Below are 21,333 nucleotides of genomic sequence, written 5' to 3' on the forward strand. Positions count from 1 at the left end.
ACATGCTCACTGGGGCAACCACCCAGGGTCTAAAATGTGACCTTTTGGGGAGATTTCATGGGAAAGTCTGGATTTCCTGTCTTCATGGGGAAAATCAGAAGCTCTGGCCACACCAAACCTGCATTTCACCCGAGCACTGAGAAATCTCTGGTCCCCAGCCTCCATTTCTCTTGGTCGTATGGTTGATTTGGCCCAGGAGACCCCCCTCCTCTGCCTGAGGCTCCCCTCAGCCAATTCCTAGGGTCACCTGGGCCTTTGCTTGGGAATGACTGCAGAGCAGAGAGAAGTGGCCTTCCCCGCCTCCTCAATGACTCCCTAGCTTGGGTGGGGGGCTGGCCCTGAGGAGAGGGGAGGGTGCTGTAGTACCTGTGAGCTTCGGGAGCCACAGAGACCTGGGCCTGGAGGGATGTGGGCGGAGTGAGAGCAGTCTCCTGGGTTCCTGGAAAGAGCCCCTCTGACTTTAGTACTAGACCCTCTCAGAGGCCCGTTTCTACCTGCTGGGGAGGTCAAGGCAGAGGTGGAGGAGAGGGGAGAACCCTGAGGGAGTTGGAAGCCTGCAGTCCCAGCTCAGCTCAGCTAGAAAGTCCCCAGGAGTCTGCCCTTAGCTTCCTGAGCCTCAGTTTCTTCATCTGTCAGGGGCACTCATGGGCCAATCTCATGGGCTGCTACTGGGCTCTAAGTGGAGGATACAGCCCTTATCCCTCCCCGCCCTCCCCCTACCCACTGGCCAGGGTTTCCAGCACTCACCCTGAGGACCCAGAGTAGCCACAGCTACTTCCTTCCCCACGCAGGGCTCCTCCGGTGGCTGGAGGGTTCAAACAGGGCCATGTGAGCCCCCAGTGATGCCAGCCCTGGTATAGGCAGAGCAGCCCTTGACCCACCCATGACCGAGCCCCCACAGGACCAAACAGCTCTATTCTCACAGTGGTCTCTGAAATCCTAGGGCCTCACCTCCCACCTGGGAGACACCTCGCCCAGAAAGCTGCCCCACTCAAGTGTGCATACACTTAACATTTGCATATAGACCCAGACACAGATATTTGTTTGTACACACATACATGCATATGCCCAGTCACATAAACATACACACACACATATATAGGTGTATACAAATATACTTGTGGTTTTGCACTGACATACAAATATCCACTCATAAACACATTATTTCAGGTCCATTAACACACAAATACAGAGATGTGCATACATGCACAGGTGCACAAAATATGTATATAAATCTAGAGCTGTCCCAGGTGTGGACCAGGAACCAGTAGCAGTCTGCAAACTGTTACTGGTCTACAATGTTTAAGAGGTTTGCAGCAGATTGTATTATCAACACCCTGCTTCCTTTAAGGAGAAAGTCGTCCTGCAAAACAATACCAGCTGAACTAAGCACTGTGCTTAATATATAGTAGATTTATCTCTGGCAAGCTCCTGGTCTCCTCCTGGACTGGCAACAAATGGTTCTGGGCCTGGCTACTTTGATTAATTCTGTTTTAGACTCTAGAGGTTAGAAAACAATGGCCAGTGAGCCAAATCCAGCCTAGTGCTTGCTTTTGCAAATAAAGCTTTATTGGAACATAGCCACCATGTTCATTCATTTATATATTGTCCATGGCTGTTCTCACACTACAGTGGCAGAATTGAGTAATTAACAGAGATAGCGTGACCTACAAAGCTTAGAATGTTTACTATCTGGCTGTTTATAGAATCAGGATACCCCCGCCCCCCACATTTCCTTTTGGCCCCAACTTTCTCTGTTGTGGAAGCTGGGTGGGGGCAACTGATCCAAGCCGGGGATTCTCTGAGCAGCGAGGCCAGCGTGACTTTCCTGGCCCTTCAGTTCTTACCAGGGACACTTCCTCTATCTCAGTCTCCTCGGGGGCTGTTTCAGGCTTCGGCTCCAACTCTGGCTCTGGTTCTGTCCCCTCCTCCTCTTGCTTGGTCTTCTGAGGAGTCCCTGGGGGCTGAGGCAGCACCCTCTGGACCCAGCTCAACATCCTGACACCTGTAGGGGACAAAAGTCCTTCGGTATCCCCTGAGAGCTCATGGTTGCTCCCACCTTTCATGGGCTGCTTTTGTGAGTTACATATTTTCTTTTCTGCTCACCATCTTTAAAATACATTTTTGCAATTATACTTCCAGGTATTTTCCTTATAGAAACATTCAAGCCCACAAACATATGTGTAAAGAGTTGGATCATGACAATGTTAGAGAAAAAGATGAAAAATATCCACATATCCATCCGTGCATTGTTAAGTCGCTTAAGTCGTGTCTGACTCTTTTGTGAGCCCACTGTAACCACCAGGCTCCTCTGTCCACAGAATTTCCCAGGAAAGAATACTGGAGTAGGTAGCCATTTCCTTCTCCAGGGCACCTTCCCAACCCAGGGACTGAACCTGCGTTGCAGGCAGATTCTTTACTGCTGAGCCACCAGGAAATCCTATAGGAGACTGGTTATTGGGAAGTACCTAATTGTTCATCCAATAATGGAAATATTATAAATAAATAAATATCCAATAATGGAATATTATGGAGTCATTGATTTTAAATAGATCTATTTGAACTAACATGGAAAAACCTACAGGCTCCAGACTCCAGTCATGAGCAAATCAAGTAAATGCTCTATGCCTCAGTTTGTTTGTCTGTAAAATGGGGACATTAATAGTAGCTATCTTGTGGAGATAATTGTGAGGATAAAACAAACTGATGAGAAGAATGACTACCACGTGATGAAAGCTTAATAAATGTTGGCTGTGACTATTATTGGACGTCAAGCGAAAATGCTAATTTTAATTATGTTCAGCAGAACCCCATTATAAATTTTTTAAAATACATGATGAGCAGTATATGAATGGAAAATAATTTTATGTTTAATATATTATAAAAATTAACATATTTTCATAATTTAGAAAAATTTAAGATAAAATAACAGGCTCCTTTTTTCATGGTTTACTGCGATAGCTACTTTACATGGGTTCAGGTTCTGGCTTCATATATCTTTAGGGAATGGGCAGCCCTGACCTTATGATTATACCCCTGCAGGATGGCCCAGCCCAGCAAGTATCACACAGATCAATATATGCAAACTCCAGCCCTTATAGGACCTTTTTGAGGCTGTGCTGGCATGGTGTGTCCTCCTTCCCCTGGCCACGGGCAGCCAAGGCATTAGTAGAGCGCTTCTCTGTCCCTCCACTGCCAGGAACCCTGGTCCAGGGCTGCAAAGGGCAATCACAGGCCCAGGATCCCTGCCCCAGGGCCCAGCTCCACACTGCCTGCCCTTCTGCTCACAGCGCCGACTTCTGTCTCCACTCTGGCATCTGCAGCCCAACTCCTCCTTAGTGAAGCTGTGGTTTGGGACACAGCTCTTAGTGAGGGGGTCAGATCCCTGGCTCAGCTGCCAACAGTGTGAACCTGGGCCAGACACGACATCTCTGGTCTTCCCTGTCCTTGTTGGGTGTGGGGGTGTCAACACTGATTTCCAAGGTTGGCAGAGCCCCACATGGCATGTTTAGGATGGCAGATTTCACCACCCCAGCCAGACACAGGCAGCTCCATAAGCCACGATCATTTCATCCTTGTTCTCACCTCTGCCTCCTCCTCAGCCTCAGGAAAATAAGCATTTTTTCATCGCCGCTTTATAGCTAAGGAAATGGAGGCACAGAGAGGTCAGGAGACCTGCCCAAAGTAACACAGCCAGTAAGTGACCCAGCAGCGCTTATGCTCAGTCTGGCCTGACTCCAAGTGTCCTACGCCTACCTGGATGTGCCGACATTTGCCCAGGATTGGCTGCTTCTGCACCCCAGTCCTACGAGCCATTTCCCAGCAGGCAGCTATTCTGGCTTGTGTTTCTGAACCTTTTGGAAATGACTAGGGGAGCCTTCCCCACACCAATTTTCCTTCTTTCCCCAGCCATTTCCTCCTGGATAGAAACACGTGCAGGTTCCCTCCCGTCTTTTTGCCCTGTCGCTGCTGATTCCACATTGATGAGGGAGGCATAGGCAGGAAGAGGGCCTGGAAGTGGTGCTCAGAGCAACAATGGTACCTGGACCATCAGCCTTTCACAGTTTTCCAGGGAAGCTGGGCGGTGCAGATTCCTAGGCCCCTCTAAACACTCTGCAGGACCTGGAATCCGTATTTCACAAGCCGCCTTGGAGTTTCACTAAGGTTTGAGCCTCACAGGGAAAAACAAGCCTCAGGTCTCCAGCCTTGCCAGAGTCTCCATGTCTAAATGCCTTGCTGGGAGAAGAGCATGGAAGGGGTCCCATCAGGGGTCCCACAGAGCTGCCACCTCACCCTGAGTTACCTGCTCGGATGCCGTCCACCAGCCGGGACTTGCCTTCTTCCTGCTTCTCTCGGACGGCCTCCTGGACACAGCAGGGATTAATTGGCGGCAGCAGGGCCGTGTGCAAAGGATTAGGAGATGCTAGAGAGGGTGGGGAGGTGGTGGTGGAAGAGAGGCGATCGATGCCAAGGGAGCTGTCAGAAACCCCCCAGAGGCCAGCAGGGATCTGGGCCTCAGGGAAGGAGCCCCATGCGACCCTGCTTAGGGCATCGTGATTCCCCATAGACCTCGGCCAATCCACCTAGTGAAGGTGGGAGAATAACTGCTTGCAGCCCCCAGGGGACCCTGGGGGACTCCTCCAGGTGACAGAGGCTCATCAACTCTCCGTCAGTAGTGGCAGCAGGCACACCCCAGCTCTCCAGCCCCAGTGGAGGGACTCAAGCAGCGTCTTTCTGTCCCAGAATCTTCTACAGCTTGGGCAGGGTCTCAGCACCCCTGCCTCGGGATCTGCCAGAATGGCTGTAGTCCCAGGGCTGGGCCTTTAGAGAGGATCCAAGGACTGAGGACTGACTGCACTCAAGCTGGCCTCCTGAACTGAAGTCCTACCCTAAAGAGGAGATGGTGATCTCAGGGGAGAAGGGGAGAGGGACAGAGACCCAGAGCAAAAGGGTTCAGTGAGGTGACAGGACCTGGGTGGGGGGCAGGGCGGTGGGCTGTTTAGCAAAAGGCAGGGGACTTAAAAAGCAGAGGTATCACTTTGCCAACAAAGGTCTGTAGAGTCGAAGCTATGGTTTTTCCTGTAGTCATGTACGGGTGTGAGAGTTGGACCATAAAGAAGGCTGAGCACTTAAAAACTGATACTTTCAAATTGTGCTGGAGAAGACTCTTGAGAGGCCCTTGGACTGGAAGGAGGTCAAACCAGTCAATCCTAAAGAAATCAACCCTGAATATTCTTTGGAAGGAATGATGCTGAAGCCGAAGCTCCAATACTTTGGCCACCTGATGGGAAGAGCCCACTCATTGGAAAAGACCCTGATGCTGGGAAAGATTGAAGGCAAGAGGAGAAGAGGGGAAAAGAAGATGAAATGGTTGGATGGCATCACTGACTCAATGGACATGAGTTTGAGCAAGCTCCGGGAGATAATGGAGGACAGAGGAGCCTGGTGTACCGAAGTCCACAGACTCACAAAGAATCAGACATGACTTAGCAACTGAACAATAGGGGACTTGACTTGATTATCTACATTTCTCAACCTTGCCTATGTGCCAGGCAGCGTGCCAGCCTCTGCACACTGAGAAAGACAGAAATCTGACCTGCCCTCACAGAACTTCTGTTCCAACAGAAGATTCAGAAATAAAAAAGATTAACGATGAGTTTAAAAATATTGCAGATATGCTGAGCGCCATGAAAGAAACATGCAGAGCAGAAACATGTACGAGGTGATGAAGAGTGGGGGTGGGTGTAGGTGCCTCTATGCAGAGGCAAATATTTGCACTGAGATGTAAGATTTAAGTGAATGGTGTTCCAGACAGAGGACACTGGAAGGGTAAATAAAGGTCCTGAGGCTGAAATAAGCTTGGATGCACCTGAGGGACAAAGTGGGACTGGGGGCTTAGTAGGGGTAGGGGAGAGTGGTAGGAGATGAGGTCCAGGACAGATCAGGCAGGGCCTGTAAGCCACAGTCAGAAGCTTGGGTTTTAGCTGATGGCCCATGGAAGCTTACGATGGTTCAGTTTAGAACAGGGGCTGGACACAATCTGTGAGGCTGCTATCTGGTGGGCAGGTATGGAAGCAAGAAACTAGTCCGGAGGTAGTGGAGGAGCAAGACACTTTGTGACTGGATGACCCGTGGGCTCTTCTTATGCTAAAACTCAGATATGCAACTCAGCCGCAAGGCAACTGGTATCAGAGAATGCTCTTTCTGTCAGCAAGGTTGGACACCAATGGCAGAGCTCAAGGTGGCCCCGGCCATGCTTTGCCAATACCCGGCTGCTGAGGATCAGCGCTCCTCCCCCAGGCATCTCCAGCCAGACCCCTTCTAGAAAGAGCCAGCTCTCCTACTCTTCGTGGGTGCCCAAGTGATGGCCTGTATCATCGGTGACACCTCCTCAATGGAGGCCAGGGCAGAGATGACGAGGCTTGGACTAGGCTGGCAAGAAAGAGAAAGGGGAGAGCAGGGAAGAGGGAGGTGTTGAGGGTGTTCAGCTTGGGAAGAGTTTTGGAGGAAGTCATGAGCTCCACTTGGTTATGATGTCTGAGAGACATCCGAGTGGAAGTGTACAGCGGATAGCAAGAGGTGTTTGAGTGTTGCGGCGGTGGCGGGGGTGGGGAAGGTGGTGGGGTTGGAGTTTATGAGAGCCAGATGCCTGGAGATAGAAATTTTGGAGGCATCAACTCAGCTTGTAAATGACAGTTAAAGTTGCAGGACTGATTGAATCCAATGTAAAGAAGAGAAGGACCAAAGATGATGCCTAGAGCACACTGGCTCGGTGTGATTTGGGGAAAAGGAGGAGGGGCTGGGAAAGGAAACTGAAGGAGCCGCTGGGGAGGGAGGGGGAGGACTAAGAAGCGGAGTGTGCTGTAGCCAAGACCGGTGAGTGTATTGGGAAGAGGAGTGCTCTCCTGAGAGCACCAGGTGAGCAGAGGCTGAGCTGTGCCCCCAGGATGGGCAACCTGGAGCATGAAGCCTGGGCAGTGGGCAGAGTCAGGTGGGCCTGGCTGAAGAGTAGTGGGCTCTAGGGTGAGGAAAGTGAATGGGGCTCAGCCACACCCCCATTGGATGACTCTCCTAAACATATACACAGATAGTAAAAAGCCAGACTCAAAAGATCCCAGTGGTTTGTACATACAAAGCTGAGATAGAGCATTATCAGCCTGTCTTGTCTATCTGGCTGCAAATGTAGATAATGAAACTTCAAAGAGAAGTGGAGGGCTCTTCCCTGCTAGTCCAGTAGTTAAGACTTCACCTTCCAATACAGGGGGTGTGGGTTTGATCCCTGGTGAGGGAACTAAGGTCCCGCATGCCTCAGGGCCAAAAAACATAAGACAGAAGCAATATTGTAACAAATTCAATAAAGAGTTTAAAAATGGTCCACATGGGAAAAAATCTTAGGAATGAAAAAAAGAAAAGCAGGTTGTTATACTACTCAGCCAGCAGACTGGTTACTTCTTTCAGGAGGTGGGATTGGAAAAGGGGCTGTGGAAGCTCCCAGGGATTGGCAGGGCTCTAACATGTTTTCTTTAGCTGACCTCAATTTTTAAAAACATTATTGCAGTATAACTTGTATGCCATAAAACTCACCCATTTTAAGTGTACAGCTCAATGATTTTTAGTAAATTGACTGGACAATGCCAGATCTACTTTCAAAAAATAAACTCAGTTCAGTTCAGTTCAGTCGCTCAGTCGTGTCCAATTCTTTGCGACCCCATGAATCGTAGCATGCCAGGCCTCCCTGTCCATCACCAACTCTCGGAGTTCACTAAGACTCGCGTCCAACGAGTCAGAGAGGCCATCCAGCCATCTCATCCTCGGTCGTCCCCTTCTCCTCCTGCCCCCAATGCCTCCCATCATCAAAGTCTTTTCCAATGAGTCAACTCTTCACATGAGGTGGCCAAAGTCCTGGAGTTTCAGCTTTAGCATCATTCCTTCCAAAGAAATCCCAGGGTTGATCTCCTTCAGAATGGACTGGTTGGATCTCCTTGCAGTCCAAGGGACTCTCAAGAATCTTCTCCAACACCACAGTTCAAAAGCATCAATTCTTCAGCGCTCAGCCTTCTTCACAGTCCAGCTCTCACATCCATACATGACCACAGGAAAAACCATAGCCTTGACTAGATGGACCTTAGTTGGCAAAGTAGTGTCTCTGCTTTTCAATATACTATCTAGGTTGGTCATAACTTTTCTTCCAAGGAGTAAGCGTCTTTTAATTTCATGGCTGCAGTCACCATCTTCAGTGATTTGGGAGCCCCCAAAAATAAAGTCTGACACTGTTTCCACTGTTTCTCCATCTATTTCCCATGGAGTGATGGGACCGGATGCCATGATCTTCGTTTTCTGAATGTTGAGCTTTAAGCCAACTTTTTCACTCTCCTCTTTCACTTTCATCAAGAGGCTTTTTAGTTCCTCTTCACTTTCTGCCATAAGGGTGGTGTCATCTGCATATCTGAGGTTATTGAGATTTCTCCCGGCAATCTTGATTCCAGCTTGTGCTTCTTCCAGCCCAGCGTTTCTCATGATGTACTCTGCATAGAAGTTAAATAAGCAGGGTGACAATATACAGCCTTGACGTACTCCTTTTCCTATTTGGAACCAGTCTGTTGTTCCATGTCCAGTTCTAACTGTTGCTTCCTGACCTGCACACAGATTTCTCAAGAGGCAGGTTAGGTGGTCTGGTATTCCCATCTCTTTCAGGATTTTCCACAGTTTATTGTGATCCACACAGTCAAAGGCTTTGGCATAACTACTTCAGAGCATTTCCATCACCCCCAATAAGATCCTTCATGCTCATTGCTACTGCTGCTGCTAAGTCGCTTCAGTCGTGTGCGACTCTGTGCGACACCATAGATGGCAGCCTACCATACCAGACTCCCCGTCCCTGGGATTCTCCAGGCAAGAACGCTGGAGTGGGTTGCCATTTCCTTCTCCAATGCAGGAAAGTGAAAAGTGAAAGTGAGGTCGCTCAGTCGTGTCCGACTCTTAGCGACCCCATGGACTGCAGCCACCAGGCTCCTCCGTCCATGGGATTTTCCAGGCAGGAGTACTGGAGTGGGGCGCCATTGCCTTCTCCGTCATGCTCATTAGTCACTCCCCATTCCCACCCCCAGGCCCAGGCAACCACTAAACTGTTTTCTGTCTCTAAAGATGTAACTTTTCTAGACATCACACACAGATGGATTGTATAATGTGTAGAGTGTTTTTGTATTTGGTTTCTTTCATTTAATATAATGTTTTGATGGTTGTTCACAGTGTGGCATGTATTCATAATTCTTACCTTTTTCATTCCCAACAGTATTCCATGGTATAGATATATCACAGTGTGTTTATCTATCCATTAGTCAACTTAAATTGTTTCCATATTTTGGCTATTATAATGAACGCTGCTATGAACATCTGTATGCAAGTCTTTGTGTGGACATATATTTTCATTTCTCCTGGGAAGATTCTTAGGGGTAGAATTTCAAGGTCATATGGTAAATTTAAGGCTTCCCAGGTGGTGCTAATGGTAAAGAACCCACCTGCCCATGCAGGAGATGCAAGAGATGAAAGGTTCAGTCCCCCCATCGGGAAGATCCTCTGAAGAAGGAAATGGCAACACACTCCAGTATTCTTGCCAGGAGAATCCCATGGGTGGAGGAACCTGGAGGGCTACAGTCCATGGTGTCACAAAGAGTCAGACACGACTGAAGCAACTTAGCACACACACACACTCATGGTAAATTAATGTTTTATGTTTCAAGAGACTGCTACACTGTTTTGCCAAGTAGTACCCCTGTCTTGACCCGACTGGTGGTTACAAGTCTCACTTTTTCGGTCGTGTCCAACTCTTTGCGACCCGGTAGACTGTAGCCCACCAGGCTCCTCATTCCATGGGATTTCCCAGGCAAGAATACTGGAGTGGGTTGCCATTTTCTTCTCCAGGGGATCTTCCCGACCCAGGGATCAAACCTGGGTCTCCCCCATTTCAGGCAGACGCTTTACCCTCTGAGCCACCAGGGAAGTCCAGTAATTATGAGTTATATTACATATTTAAGCACTTTTTAGATTTTGTTATTTTTTAAGATTTTTTTTAATGTGGACCATTTTTAAAGTCTTTATTGAATTTGTTACAGTATTGTTTCTTTTTTTTTTAATGTTTGTTTTTTGGCTGGGAGGCATTCAGGATCTTAGCTCCTCAACCAGGGACTCCCCAACCCACACCCCTTGCGTTGGAAGCATGGAGTCTTAATGACTGGACTGTCAGGGAAGTCCCTGGATTTTGTTATATTTTTAACTTTAAAAGAGTGAAAAATTTTCTATGAGGTGGTGAATGAAGTCAACTCTAGGAAATTTTTCTCCAAGGGGTGGGACTTGGAGATGCTGGTCTAGGGGCTGGATGGAATACTACACTCGAGGAGGAGCAGCTAGGGAGCCAAATCCCACAGGAATCTCACAGCAGGGGTCCCAAGATGGCCCATTAGGCTCAGCAAGTGGACAGGTGTATGCAAAGCACATGCCAAGATGTGCAAATAAGTTAGCGTCTCCACAGGGTTCCCTCATGGGGGTGGAAGGGTTTCCCACTTCCAGTGATTCTTTTTTTTTTTTTTTGGTGCACTATGTAATCTGCAAAAATCTTAATCCCCCGACCAGAGACTGAACCCAGGGCCACAGCAGTGAAAGCGCTGAGTCGTAACCACTAGACTGCCAGGGATCTCCCTCAGTGGTTCTGACCACCTCAGGGTGCTTGGCTTAGGCTCTCATGACCTCGCTTTGGGAAGGTGGGAGGGAAGCTGCAGGCCTACAGGGGGCTGGCCGTGGAGTATCACCTGATAATCCCTGTCGTGCTGAGGCCACCAATCTCACTGATCCCCTTATGCTGACCCTGAATCCTGGTAGCCACTAATCTCCACCTCTGGAGCCTCAAGGACTGGCAGGCAGGGCAGTGTCCTCTTCCCTGAGGTTTGCAAGGAGAGAAACACCCTGCAGTTCAGATACCCCTCCTGACAGGGCCCAGGACCCTTGCCTAACACAGATGGGAACTTTGAGGCCCAGAGAGAGACAGTGACCAGTCTAAGGTCATACAGCCTGCCCTGGCCAGCCCTACCATGGTTACCCCCAGGAAGCCCCAGTTCCTTGTCTGATTTTCTCAACATGCCCATCCTGTGTGAGCCCCAGAGACAAGCAACCTTCAGGCAGGCTGAACAAGGGGGCCAGTGTAAGGACTCAAGGGGGCAGCAGGCTCTTCTCCTCGGAGCCTGTGGTTGCCAGGGTTGCCAAGGAGCCAGTGCCCTCACAATGAGTCTGCAATGGGCATTGTCTCTGCAGAATGTCCCTTTATTCTCCTGTCTCATAAGGCACTGGGGCCTGGCCCATCTCTCTACCTCTCTTCTCCACTGAGCAGGCAAAGGAGGAGAAAATCTCTATAAGCCTGTGCACCTGGGGCTGGTGGCCTGCAGGTGAGGTACTGCATAGGTGGATGGGGGGCAAGGGGTCCACCTCCTCTCACTGCTCCCATTCCTTGCCCCTCCCTTCGAAGGCCCAGCCCCGGGGCAGCTTTCCCATCCAGTCGTCATGCCCTCTCCCCTCTAAAGGTCCTCTCTCCTCCTATCCACCTCCCTGTTGCCCTCCTCCATCTCTCACCTCCCACTAGGGTCAGAAAGGAAGCAACCAGACTCAACAAATTTTCATTGAAGTTTAAATGACTCAAAGGCTCTGGGAATATCTGCTTTTTAAAAGGGAGTGCTGGAGAACCAGCCATATTTTCTCCTAGTTCACATCCATTACGTTTCTCCCCTTATGTAAAACTTCCCCATGTCTCCCTGTAGAATGTTGAGCAAATGCCAGGTACCTGAGCTAATGCCAGAAATCCATAATTAATTACCCAGAGGCAGGCTGAGCTCACTTCTGAACTCACTTGCTGCTGTTGCTCCCTGCTCATTATTGCAGAATAGACACAAATGGCATCTCTTTTAGACAATCCCCTGAAAGCCCCAGCCCCAGCCTCCCCACATACACCCCCTCCTGTACGGACCTCTGCCAGAGCCCTTAGCACACGCTCTGTGAGTGTGTGTGTATGTGTGTGTGTCTGTGTGTTTCTGAGTGTCCCTGACCCCACCACAGCTCCTGGCTCACAGTAGGTGCTCAATACCTGTTGGATGACAAGTCAGCACTGGCCAAGGTTGTGTTCCCACACAGAAGGGTATCTGCTGCAGGTGTCTCCACCACCCAGCCATGGCCCGCATCATCGACCTGGTGCCCTGGGAGGATGGCTCCACCCACGTGTACGCATCCCCAGCCATCCTCCTGCCCATGCCCCGGCGGCGCAACCAGCTGGCCGGCGTGAAGCAGCAGCTCTACCACCCGGCCCTGCCCAGCCTGCGCCGCATGGACATGGACTCTGTCAAGGCCTGCCTTTCCGACGAGCACTGCCAGTCCACCACCTACTGCCGCAAAGGTCGGGCCACCTGGCCACTGCTGGTGGCCCTCGGGGCCTTAGGGGAAGGCGTGGGTGGTTTGGAGGAGAGAGATCTCAGAGGGAGAAGCCAGGAGTGGCAGATGAAAGGGTTAGAGGGACTAGTCCCAGCTCTGCTCCTCCCTGCCTGAGAATCCTCCAGGTCTGAGCCTCTGTTTCCCTATCAGGAAAATTGGAATGCCAGCAGGGTGGCCTCTCAGGGCTATTGGGAGATTGTTGTTGTTCAGTCGATAAGTCAGAAATGACTCTTGACGACCCCATGGGAGTCCTCCACTACCTCCTGGAGTTTGTTCAAATTCTTGTTCATTGAGTCGGTGATGCTATCTAACCATCTCATCATCGATTGCCCCCTTCTCCTATGCCTTTAGTCTTTCCCAGCATCAGGATCTTTTCCAATGAGTGATGTCTTCATATCAGGTGGCCAAAGTATTGGAGCTTTAACTTCAGCATCAGTCCTTCCAATGAATATTCACGACTGATTTCCTTTAGGATCAACTGGTTTGAGATTAACTTTGTGAGATTAAAGTGAGATAAGGCATGAGAACTGCTTAGAGTAGTGCCTAGCACATACTATGTGCTCAACAATAATGTTGTTGTTATTCATGGAGAGAGAACTGCAGAGGTCAGCAGTGCAGGAAGAGGAAGAATAATAACAGCAGTAATAATTTCTGCCCAGTCATCTCTCCCTTTGAAAAAGGAAGATAAAGATACCTGTCATGAAAGAGAGGGGAACATGGAAGCCTCTGGGGTTAAGGACTACACGGGGCTAAGGAAGAACTCTTCACTGGCGGAGAAGCTTGGGCACTGAGGTAGGGGTGCCACGCAGATGCCCACATGCATGCATTTCAGCACATTTATTCATTGCCCACTTTGTACTTGAGTCTGTACTTGAGTTTGTACTTTGTACAAAGGCCTTCTAGCTAGAGGGAGCAGCAATACAGAGGCCTGGAGGGGAGAAGCTGCTCGAGGTGTTGGTGAACTTGAGGGATTTGTTTGGGCCCAAGGACAAAGTACGTGGGGGCAGCAGGAGCTGTGGCTGGTGGTGGGGACGCAACTCAGGAAGGGCCCTGTTGTTGAGCTCAGCAATCTGGACTTTCTTGGGAGGTAGATAAGAACCCCTGAAGGCTTTAAGCAGGAAAGAGGTCTGAGCATTGGGGTGTTGGGGAGGGGGTGACCGAGAGGGACTAGAAGTGGATAATGGGGGAGGGGTTAGTGGTTAGGACACTGGGAAGGACCACAGCCTTCAGGAGGTAGTGACAGTGTCTTGGCTATGGGGGAGGGACTCAGAAGGTATTTAGGAGATAAAGGAATAGGACTTGGTACCAGTGTAAGTAGAGGGGCAAGAGTGGGGAGTCCAGGGTGACACCCAGGTTCAGGCTCAGGTGACAGATGCAAAGAGCCTGTCAGAGATGATAGGGGATCTCCAGAGGTCCCACAGAGACTCCTGCAGGGCCAAGAGGGAAAACACAAATAGGGAAGTGGGTAGGGAAGCAGTGGGGAGTGGGGTGAAAGTGAGGTGGAGCCCCCTCACCTACCCCTCTATAAAGGGGAGCAGCTATAGGGTCCCCTTGACTGCTGTGTGGGAAGGGTCAGCACAGTTCTACCAATTTCCTAGCTCCCAGGAGAAGCCAGGAATCTAGATTTATAGGGAGAGCTCTTGATTTAGATATGCATTTTATTGCAAGTAAGTTTTAATCAAAGCAATGGAGCCACAGGTTTAAAATGTTGTAACAATGTACTTTTAAAAAATTCTTGCTCTTCCTCATTCTCTTCATTCTCACTTACAGGTAACCACTCTGAGTTCCTGATGTATCCTTTCATTCTTTACTACTGCAAATACAAATCTGTTCTTTTCCTCTACAGCTTTTTTTTTAATTACGAACATATTCAAACATAGAGGAAAGTTGAAAGACTAATATTTGAACATTTATTACCTTCTATCTGCTTCAATTAATGTTTTGCCATGTTTATTTTCACTCTTTATCTCTCTCTCTCACACACACACACACTCAAACACACTTTAGCAATCAGTTTCCAGTGATAAAAACAACTTCCTACATGACTCCCTACTATTATCACATTTAGGAAAGTTAAAGATAATTCCCTAACATCCAATATTCAGTCCATATTAAAATGTCCCCAATTATCCCCAAAGATGTTTTTCACAACTGTTAAAAAATTTTTGGAACCAGGATTTGATCTCGGATTGTGCCTTGTAGTTGGTTGTCATGTCTCTTGGGCCTTAGTCTAACACCAATCTATTCACTTTCCATTTTTCCCTCATAATACCAACTTTTTAAGAAATCCAAAACAGTTGTGTTGTAGACAAGTCTTACATCGTGAATTTGAGTAGTTCTTTCCTTATAGTGTTGTTTACCTTGATAGTCTAGTTTCTGTAAACCAGGAATTAGGTGTAGAGGCTTGACTGTAAAAGCTTTCACAAGTTTTGAATGCCGCATTTGCCATGATGGCTCGGCAGGGGGCACCTAACATCAAACAGACTGTTAGTGGTGCTGCTTGATGACGTGGTTAGGTGATGACCTAAATGTATATTCTTGTTTGCCTCCAATCGTCTCAATTTTAGTCTTTAAAGACAAAGGTAGCACATGACATATACTCTTCTGTACCTTGGAAGTTCTTGAATCAAGAACTTTATTTTTAATCAAGGCATAGTGAGGATGCATCATGGTTTATTTAGCCAGTCCTTTAATGACAGACACTTGGGTTTTTTCCAGTCATTTTCTATTATAATACAAACAACGCTGAAATGAGTAAACTTTATACCCACATCATTTCCCAGTTGTGCAAAATATAAAATAGGATAAATTCCCAGAAGTAGGAGTATAGGGTCAAAAGATACATGTATTTATAGCTCTGATAGATAATGCCAATTTCTTTCCATAGGCTCAAATTAATTTATTATCCCCCCTGGCAATGCATGGCAATGACCCTGTTTCTGATAACTGCACTAACTCCTCTCCCTTTCTCTCCTTCAGATGACTTTGATAATGCCTACTTCACACTTCTCGGTGTCCCCAACAAACCCCTGCAGTGCCTGGTGAGCGTCCTTTGTCCCTGGTTTGCCCTGGAGAGAGGACCTGAAGGTCCTTTGTGCACCCAGCACCAAGCACCCCCGGTCCCAATCTCCATTCCGCTCACTTCCTCAGCTACCTCTCTGGGACCCTACCCTGCCCTTCCCATCTCTTTCCGGGGCTTCGCGAGCCCCCTGGGTCAGATGGTTCGAGTGCGCCCAGCTCCCTGACTTCCTTCCTCCTGGCAGGACATCACGGAGACCGGCCAGAGGCTCCGAAACAGGTACCACGAGGGAAAGCTGGCTCCCATCGCACCGGGCATCAATAGGGTCGACTGGCCCTGCTTCACGCGCGCCATCGAGGACTGGTCCCGATTCGTGTCCTCCGCGGGAGAGTTCAAGCTGCCCTGCGCGAGCAAGAAGGGTCAGTCTAACCGAGCGGACGATGCCCTAGGGCGGGAGAGACAGCTGAGCCGCTGGGTCCACAGAGCTGGGACCCCGAGCGCTGACCAAAGACGAGCAGGGGGCTTCCGGGGTGGAACCTGACAAACACAGGGGAAGAGCGGCAGCCGCGGCACTCGGAGGGTGGGGCACGCGGACCGGCTGAGGGGCACAGAGGCGGGGCTTATATTGGGGGGGCGGTGCCAGGTCCGAGCAGTGGGAGCCAGTGGGGCGGAGGTGGAGGGCAGGCGGAACGAAGTCCGGAGGTCGGACTGGTTCCACGAGCAGGCGTGAGGCGTGGCTTGACCTAGGGGCGGGGATCAGGTAAGAGCCGGGGCGCGGGCTTGCTCAGGGCGGGTGTGGGGCCGGAGACCAGCGGTCTTTTCGCAGTCGAGAGCTTCAGCGGCTATGCGGTGCGGTACTTGAAGCCGGAGGTGACCCAGAGCTGGCGGGTAGGATGGGCTGCTCGCCGACCGGTCCCTGGGGACGCCGGGGTGGAGGAGGAGCTGCTAACACGGGGGTCGGGAAGGGGGAGAAGAGACCCGGACTAGGGTCTCCGAGAGCCCAGAAGGCCAAGATCTCTGGCAGTCAGCAATGTGTGGGGCGTCGGCGAGGGGCGAGGTCCGTGTCCCCCCTCCTGAGTAGACACCCCCCATCCCTCTGGCCCGCCCCAGTTCTGTCTTAACCAGAATCCCAGTCTGGACCGCTATGGACAGAAGCCCCTGCCTTTCGACTCCCTGTAAGTGACCCCACACAGACCCCGGGGGACCCCATACCTGGGAAGGAGGCTGGGGTCTTGGCAGCTTTCACCAGCACATACCAAGTGGCCCTTTAAAATGTGAGACCTCCAAAGCATCGATTGGCTCCAAAACACCAAAAGAAAATTGCAGTTTCAAAATGAGTAAATGTTTAATTCCTACCAAACGGAGCATCCTGCCATCCAGTCCCTAGCAACTCCACCCTTCAGAGTGGAGGCGTTTGGGTGGGGCGCAGGTGCAGTGTAATCCTGGTGGGATGGCACTTCCCCGGAGTGGCGGTTCCCAGAGAGGGTCACTCTTCTCCGCCTCGGCCTTACCCTCCTCTATTTCAGGAATGCTTTCCGACGTTTTGGCTCCAACTACAGGTAAGGCCCCAACTGCAGGAGGCGGGGAATGACTCCGCCCCGCTCCCGCCCCATCTGGCCAAGTCTTCGGTGGGACCGTGCTTGGCGGCCTCGGTGCTCAGGCGATGCTCAGATCCCTCTCCACTCGCAGAGCCTCATGAGGGAGGTGCCAGGGTATTGGTACCCTCCTGGGTGATGTCAGGAGGATTCGAACGGCTTCCCCCTGGAGAGATCCTCTCCAGGCAAAAGTGCAGCCTATTGGGAGGTGGAGGGAGCAGTTATTGTTCAGCCCCTTAGTCGTGCCGAGTCTTTGCCACGACCCCATAGACTGCAGCACGCCAGGTTTCCCTGTCCTTCACCGTCTCCCGGAGTTTGCTCAAACTCATGTCCACTCGATTTGGCCCAGTCAGGACAAAAGACAAAGATGGGGAGTAGCGGGGTGGGGGTTTACCTGGGCAAAGAGCAGGGACAGAAAGAGTAAAGAGATGTATAAGAAATATAATGGAAAGAGCCAAGAATTTGCCTTCCAGACGGCAGGTAAGGTGGTAAGGACTGGGACTAGTGTTCCCAACAGGAGAATGCAAGATACTCAAGCACCTTCATAACTTGGCTGTCTCCCACCTCTCCAGTCCCATTCCCTACACTTCAGCGGTACCAGACTCCTGGGGGCAACCCAAACCACCCACACAACTGAGCACTCCACATCTTTGCTTGTGCTATTTCAGCGCCTCGATGATCCTTCCATCTCTACCCAGAAAACTCCTCCTTACTCTTTAAAGCCCGACCCCGATGTCCCATCCTTTTGAAGTCTTCTCTGACCTTCTGCCCCTCCCCTCCACCTCAAACCACCCCCCTCCAGAGGGTCCCCTCATGTGCATCCCTCTCTATTTTGGAGCACACAGACTATTGCATTATAATTCCATATTGATGAAAGTCTGTCTTCTCTCACCTACCCTTACACATAGAAGGGAATGCTATCTCTTTTTATACTAGTATATAATGCCTTTCAGAGTAGGTTCACTAAATGTTTGAAAAATGAGGCAGACTCACAGGAGATAAGAATGAGGCAAATTGGAACTGGGGCTTGAAAATCAAAGGGACCAGCCAAAAATATATGAAAGGAAATAGGGAGCCAATGAAGGCTCCTGAGCCGTAAGAAACAGGATGGAAGCTGTGTTTTCAGAGCCTTAAAGGCACGTAGGTGGGTTTTGTGAGGAATACCTAGAGAAGGACAACCTGATTTTTTCCCCAGGACACCCTGGAGGCCCCCACCCTCACCCCTGTTTCTTTCCACAGTCGTGTCAACTATCTGACCCCCTGGCATTAATCTGTGAAAAGGAGGCTGACACCCAGGCTGCCTAGCTGTGCCACTCACGTTCCCCAGCAGGACAAGGGTCTATGGTGGCCATAACCCATTTCCCTAAGTAGAAATAAACCTTACACTCCACAGGGAGGCACCCAACCCCTGTGTGTGTGTATGTGTATGTGTGTGTGTTACAAAGGCTGGGGGAGGATCAGGACCTCAGGATGATGATATTTTACCCTAACCTGCCTCCTGCCCTCTCCTGGAGGACTGATGGAGTCTAGGAAAGATGTACCTGGTGACCCCAGGCAGAGAGTCAGGGTCTAAGCCCCAAGCCCCAGCTGGGGATGAGGTGCAAACTCAGGCCGGGAATTAGGTTCTCTCTGTGCCCCTGTCCACTGCTTATAGGCCTGCAGGCAAGCCCCTTCCACCTCAGACTCTGAACTTGAGTCAAAAAGAGAAAAGAGAGGGCACAAAAGGGATTTAAGACCCCTCTCTCAGATGCCCCTGCCATACCAATATATGCTGGGGGGCTTCCCTGGGCCTGGGTCCCCTTGAAGAAACGGAGTCAGGCCCTGGAGGTTTGGCCCAGGGCCTCGATTCATGGTGAAGCAACACAGTGTAGAAGTAAGGTGAGGTGCCTGAGGCCACACAGAGGAGGTTTCCTCTGCCCAGAGCATTGCCACTGAATATACCGCAGAAACAAAAAGTTATCTGCTCTGTCCACAAAGCTTCAGGACTAGTTCTGATTGCCTACCAACCTACAGAAAGGAGGTCTGATGCCCTGCAGACAGCCAGGGGTGTTCCTGGGCCAAGTCCAGAATAACCCTGCTCATAGGGGTAAAGAATGTCTCAGTGTGGCTGGGGTTAGAGCAGCCAGCCTCAGCACTTAGCTCCAGGATCTTCCAAACACCATCCCACCTGTGGCCAGTCTACAAGGACAGGCCCAAATCAGGGTCAGTAGCCACCAAGCTCACAAAGTATTTGAACAGAACTTCTGACACTATGATCTGGGACTTCAGGGATCCACAAACCTTCCAAAATCATGTGCAAAGCCGTTGGTCCACTCACATGTGCATTTTCCATGGAAAATCTCCTTGTTTTCACTTGATTTTCAGGAGAGTCAGTGCCCACAAAGGTTAGGAAACCCTGACTTACATCCTCCTCATCACCTGCAGGTTGAAAAGTCCCACGAGATGGAGAGAGGCCACTGAGCCTGAACCATTGCCTCTATACCCTTAAGTCCCCTCAGTCCCAGGGGGCTCTTTGCTCCTCATAGAGAGATTAGTTTAGAAATCCTCCCTGTGGCCATTGCCTTGGGGATAGCCCAGCTTCCATGGCCTCACCTCTAGGCCTTCCTGGCCTGACCCCAAGCCACAACCCAGGCCCTGGGCCTCAACGCACTACCCCAGCCCAAAACCCATCACCAGTCTCCTTGCTGTTCCAAACACTCAGAGTCTTGCCTGCCTCCTAACCCTTGGTCAAAGCCTTCCTTCCACGTGAAATGCTTTTGCCATCTCTTCCTATCCAAATCTCATCCTTTCTTCCAGGCAGGCTTCTCCTCAGTCTTCCCTTCTCCCCAGTTCTTCCCCAAGATTATGAGGACAGGAATCATAGCCTCTGGCCCACAGTAGGCTCTTGGGCAATACTGTATTTGCTGGCCGCCTCTCATCTGTCCAGTAGGATCTGGGACTCAGGAAGGGGGCCTGGGGCCTCCCAGAACCAACACAAGACCTGGATGAAATGAAACAACTCCTACAAAGTAATAGTTGTGTTTATTACCGAGTAACACACAAGACACATACTCTCACCCTGGGCCTGGCAATGGGGAGGATCGGGGATGGAGGAAGGGTCCTGGCTGAGGGAGGGTGGTGGGAGGGTCGAGGAGGACTCTTGCAGGTAGTATTTTGTACTGTATTCCAGCAGCTTTGATATTTTTGACCCTATCTTTTGATATACATGAAAACCTCAAAACTCTCTCATCCCAATTCCTACCTTCGTGCCCAGTTGCACCAGCTCGGGGTCTGGCAAACAGCAGGTGTTCAGTGATGCTTACAGATGAACAAAGGCAGGAATGGGGATGGACATGAATGCAGAGTGAAGAGGGAGATCCCAGAAGCCCTGACCCACCCCCACCCCTCCCCTCGACCTCCTTTTCAAGGCCCTGTGAGGAGGCCTGGGCATTCCTGCCAGAATCTTTGTAGATCTATGAAAATCAATAGCAGCCAAGGCTTTTCCTAGAGGCATGACCTTCAAGGAACAAAGAAAGCACCGGCTTGAGGATGGGATGTGGAGCTTATCACAGGCGAGTCTGGGCCAGGCGAGGAAGCCCGGGCAACTCTCCAAGGTTTGAGCAGTTTGTGGTCCTCTCTGGGGCCTGCTCTGGAGAAGGGATGAAGTTAGGGGCTGGGAAGTCAGGCGAAGGCTCTGTATGGAGCTGCCTCTGCACAGATGGGAAGATGCGGAATGGTGGCTCCAATCCCTCAAGTAGTTGAGAGCAGGCCAGAGGGCTGGCCACACCACGCCCCCCACCCCCGCTGCTGGTTGAAGAGCTCTCCTGCTCCCCTGGCCAGCCCGGGTGCCAGCACCAGTCCCGGCCATTGTTCCCAGCTTCCTGGCCAGCAAAGAGTAGGTTGGAACCAGAGCCCCGAGCTCCAGTGGCTGGAGGTGGAGGCCTGTGAGGTTCAGAGCCTAGGACTGTCCTGCCTCACTGCTTATCCCCTGCCTGGCCCACCTGGCCCGCCCCCACAATTCCAGGCCTCTCTCATCATGAACTGTCTGACTCATCACGAAGACTCCGACTTCTCAAGGGTCAACACAAAGCAGATCCTCAGGTCTACCCGGCCCGTCTCATGGAGACGGTATGAGGCTCCAACCAACTGGTAGGTAGGAAAGTGACAGTGGGTTGGGGGGTGGTGGGGAAGGGTAAAGAGAACCCTGACACTCGGATGGGAGAGCCGGGCTTGCTCCCTTCTGCATCGGACCTCCCAGTCAGTCCTCTGCTT

The 21,333-nt window shown here is 50.6% G+C and overlaps 2 protein-coding genes across 2 annotated transcripts in view; one reads left to right on the forward strand and one right to left on the reverse strand.

Moving 5' to 3' along the window:
- CNGB1 (cyclic nucleotide gated channel beta 1) overlaps nt 1–1,997 on the reverse strand; it is a 66,581-nt gene extending 64,584 nt beyond the window's left edge. The window contains exons 1-3 of the mRNA XM_018063155.1: nt 1,848–1,997; nt 748–805; nt 367–439 (exon numbers count right to left, since the gene is read on the reverse strand). Coding sequence (XP_017918644.1) covers nt 367–439; nt 748–805; nt 1,848–1,997 — 281 coding nt within the window. The remainder of the gene's footprint in view (nt 1–366; nt 440–747; nt 806–1,847) is intronic.
- On the forward strand, nt 11,286–18,477 carry TEPP (testis, prostate and placenta expressed). Its single transcript, XM_013971037.2, is given in 9 exon segments — nt 11,286–11,390; nt 11,392–11,424; nt 12,178–12,433; nt 15,448–15,509; nt 15,732–15,906; nt 16,314–16,375; nt 16,598–16,662; nt 17,014–17,046; nt 18,322–18,477. Coding segments are annotated over 9 exon segments (822 nt in total). The 3' UTR covers nt 18,353–18,477.

This window comes from Capra hircus, chromosome 18, assembly GCF_001704415.2.
Source record: "Capra hircus breed San Clemente chromosome 18, ASM170441v1, whole genome shotgun sequence".
NCBI classification, from domain to species: Eukaryota; Metazoa; Chordata; class Mammalia; order Artiodactyla; family Bovidae; genus Capra; species Capra hircus.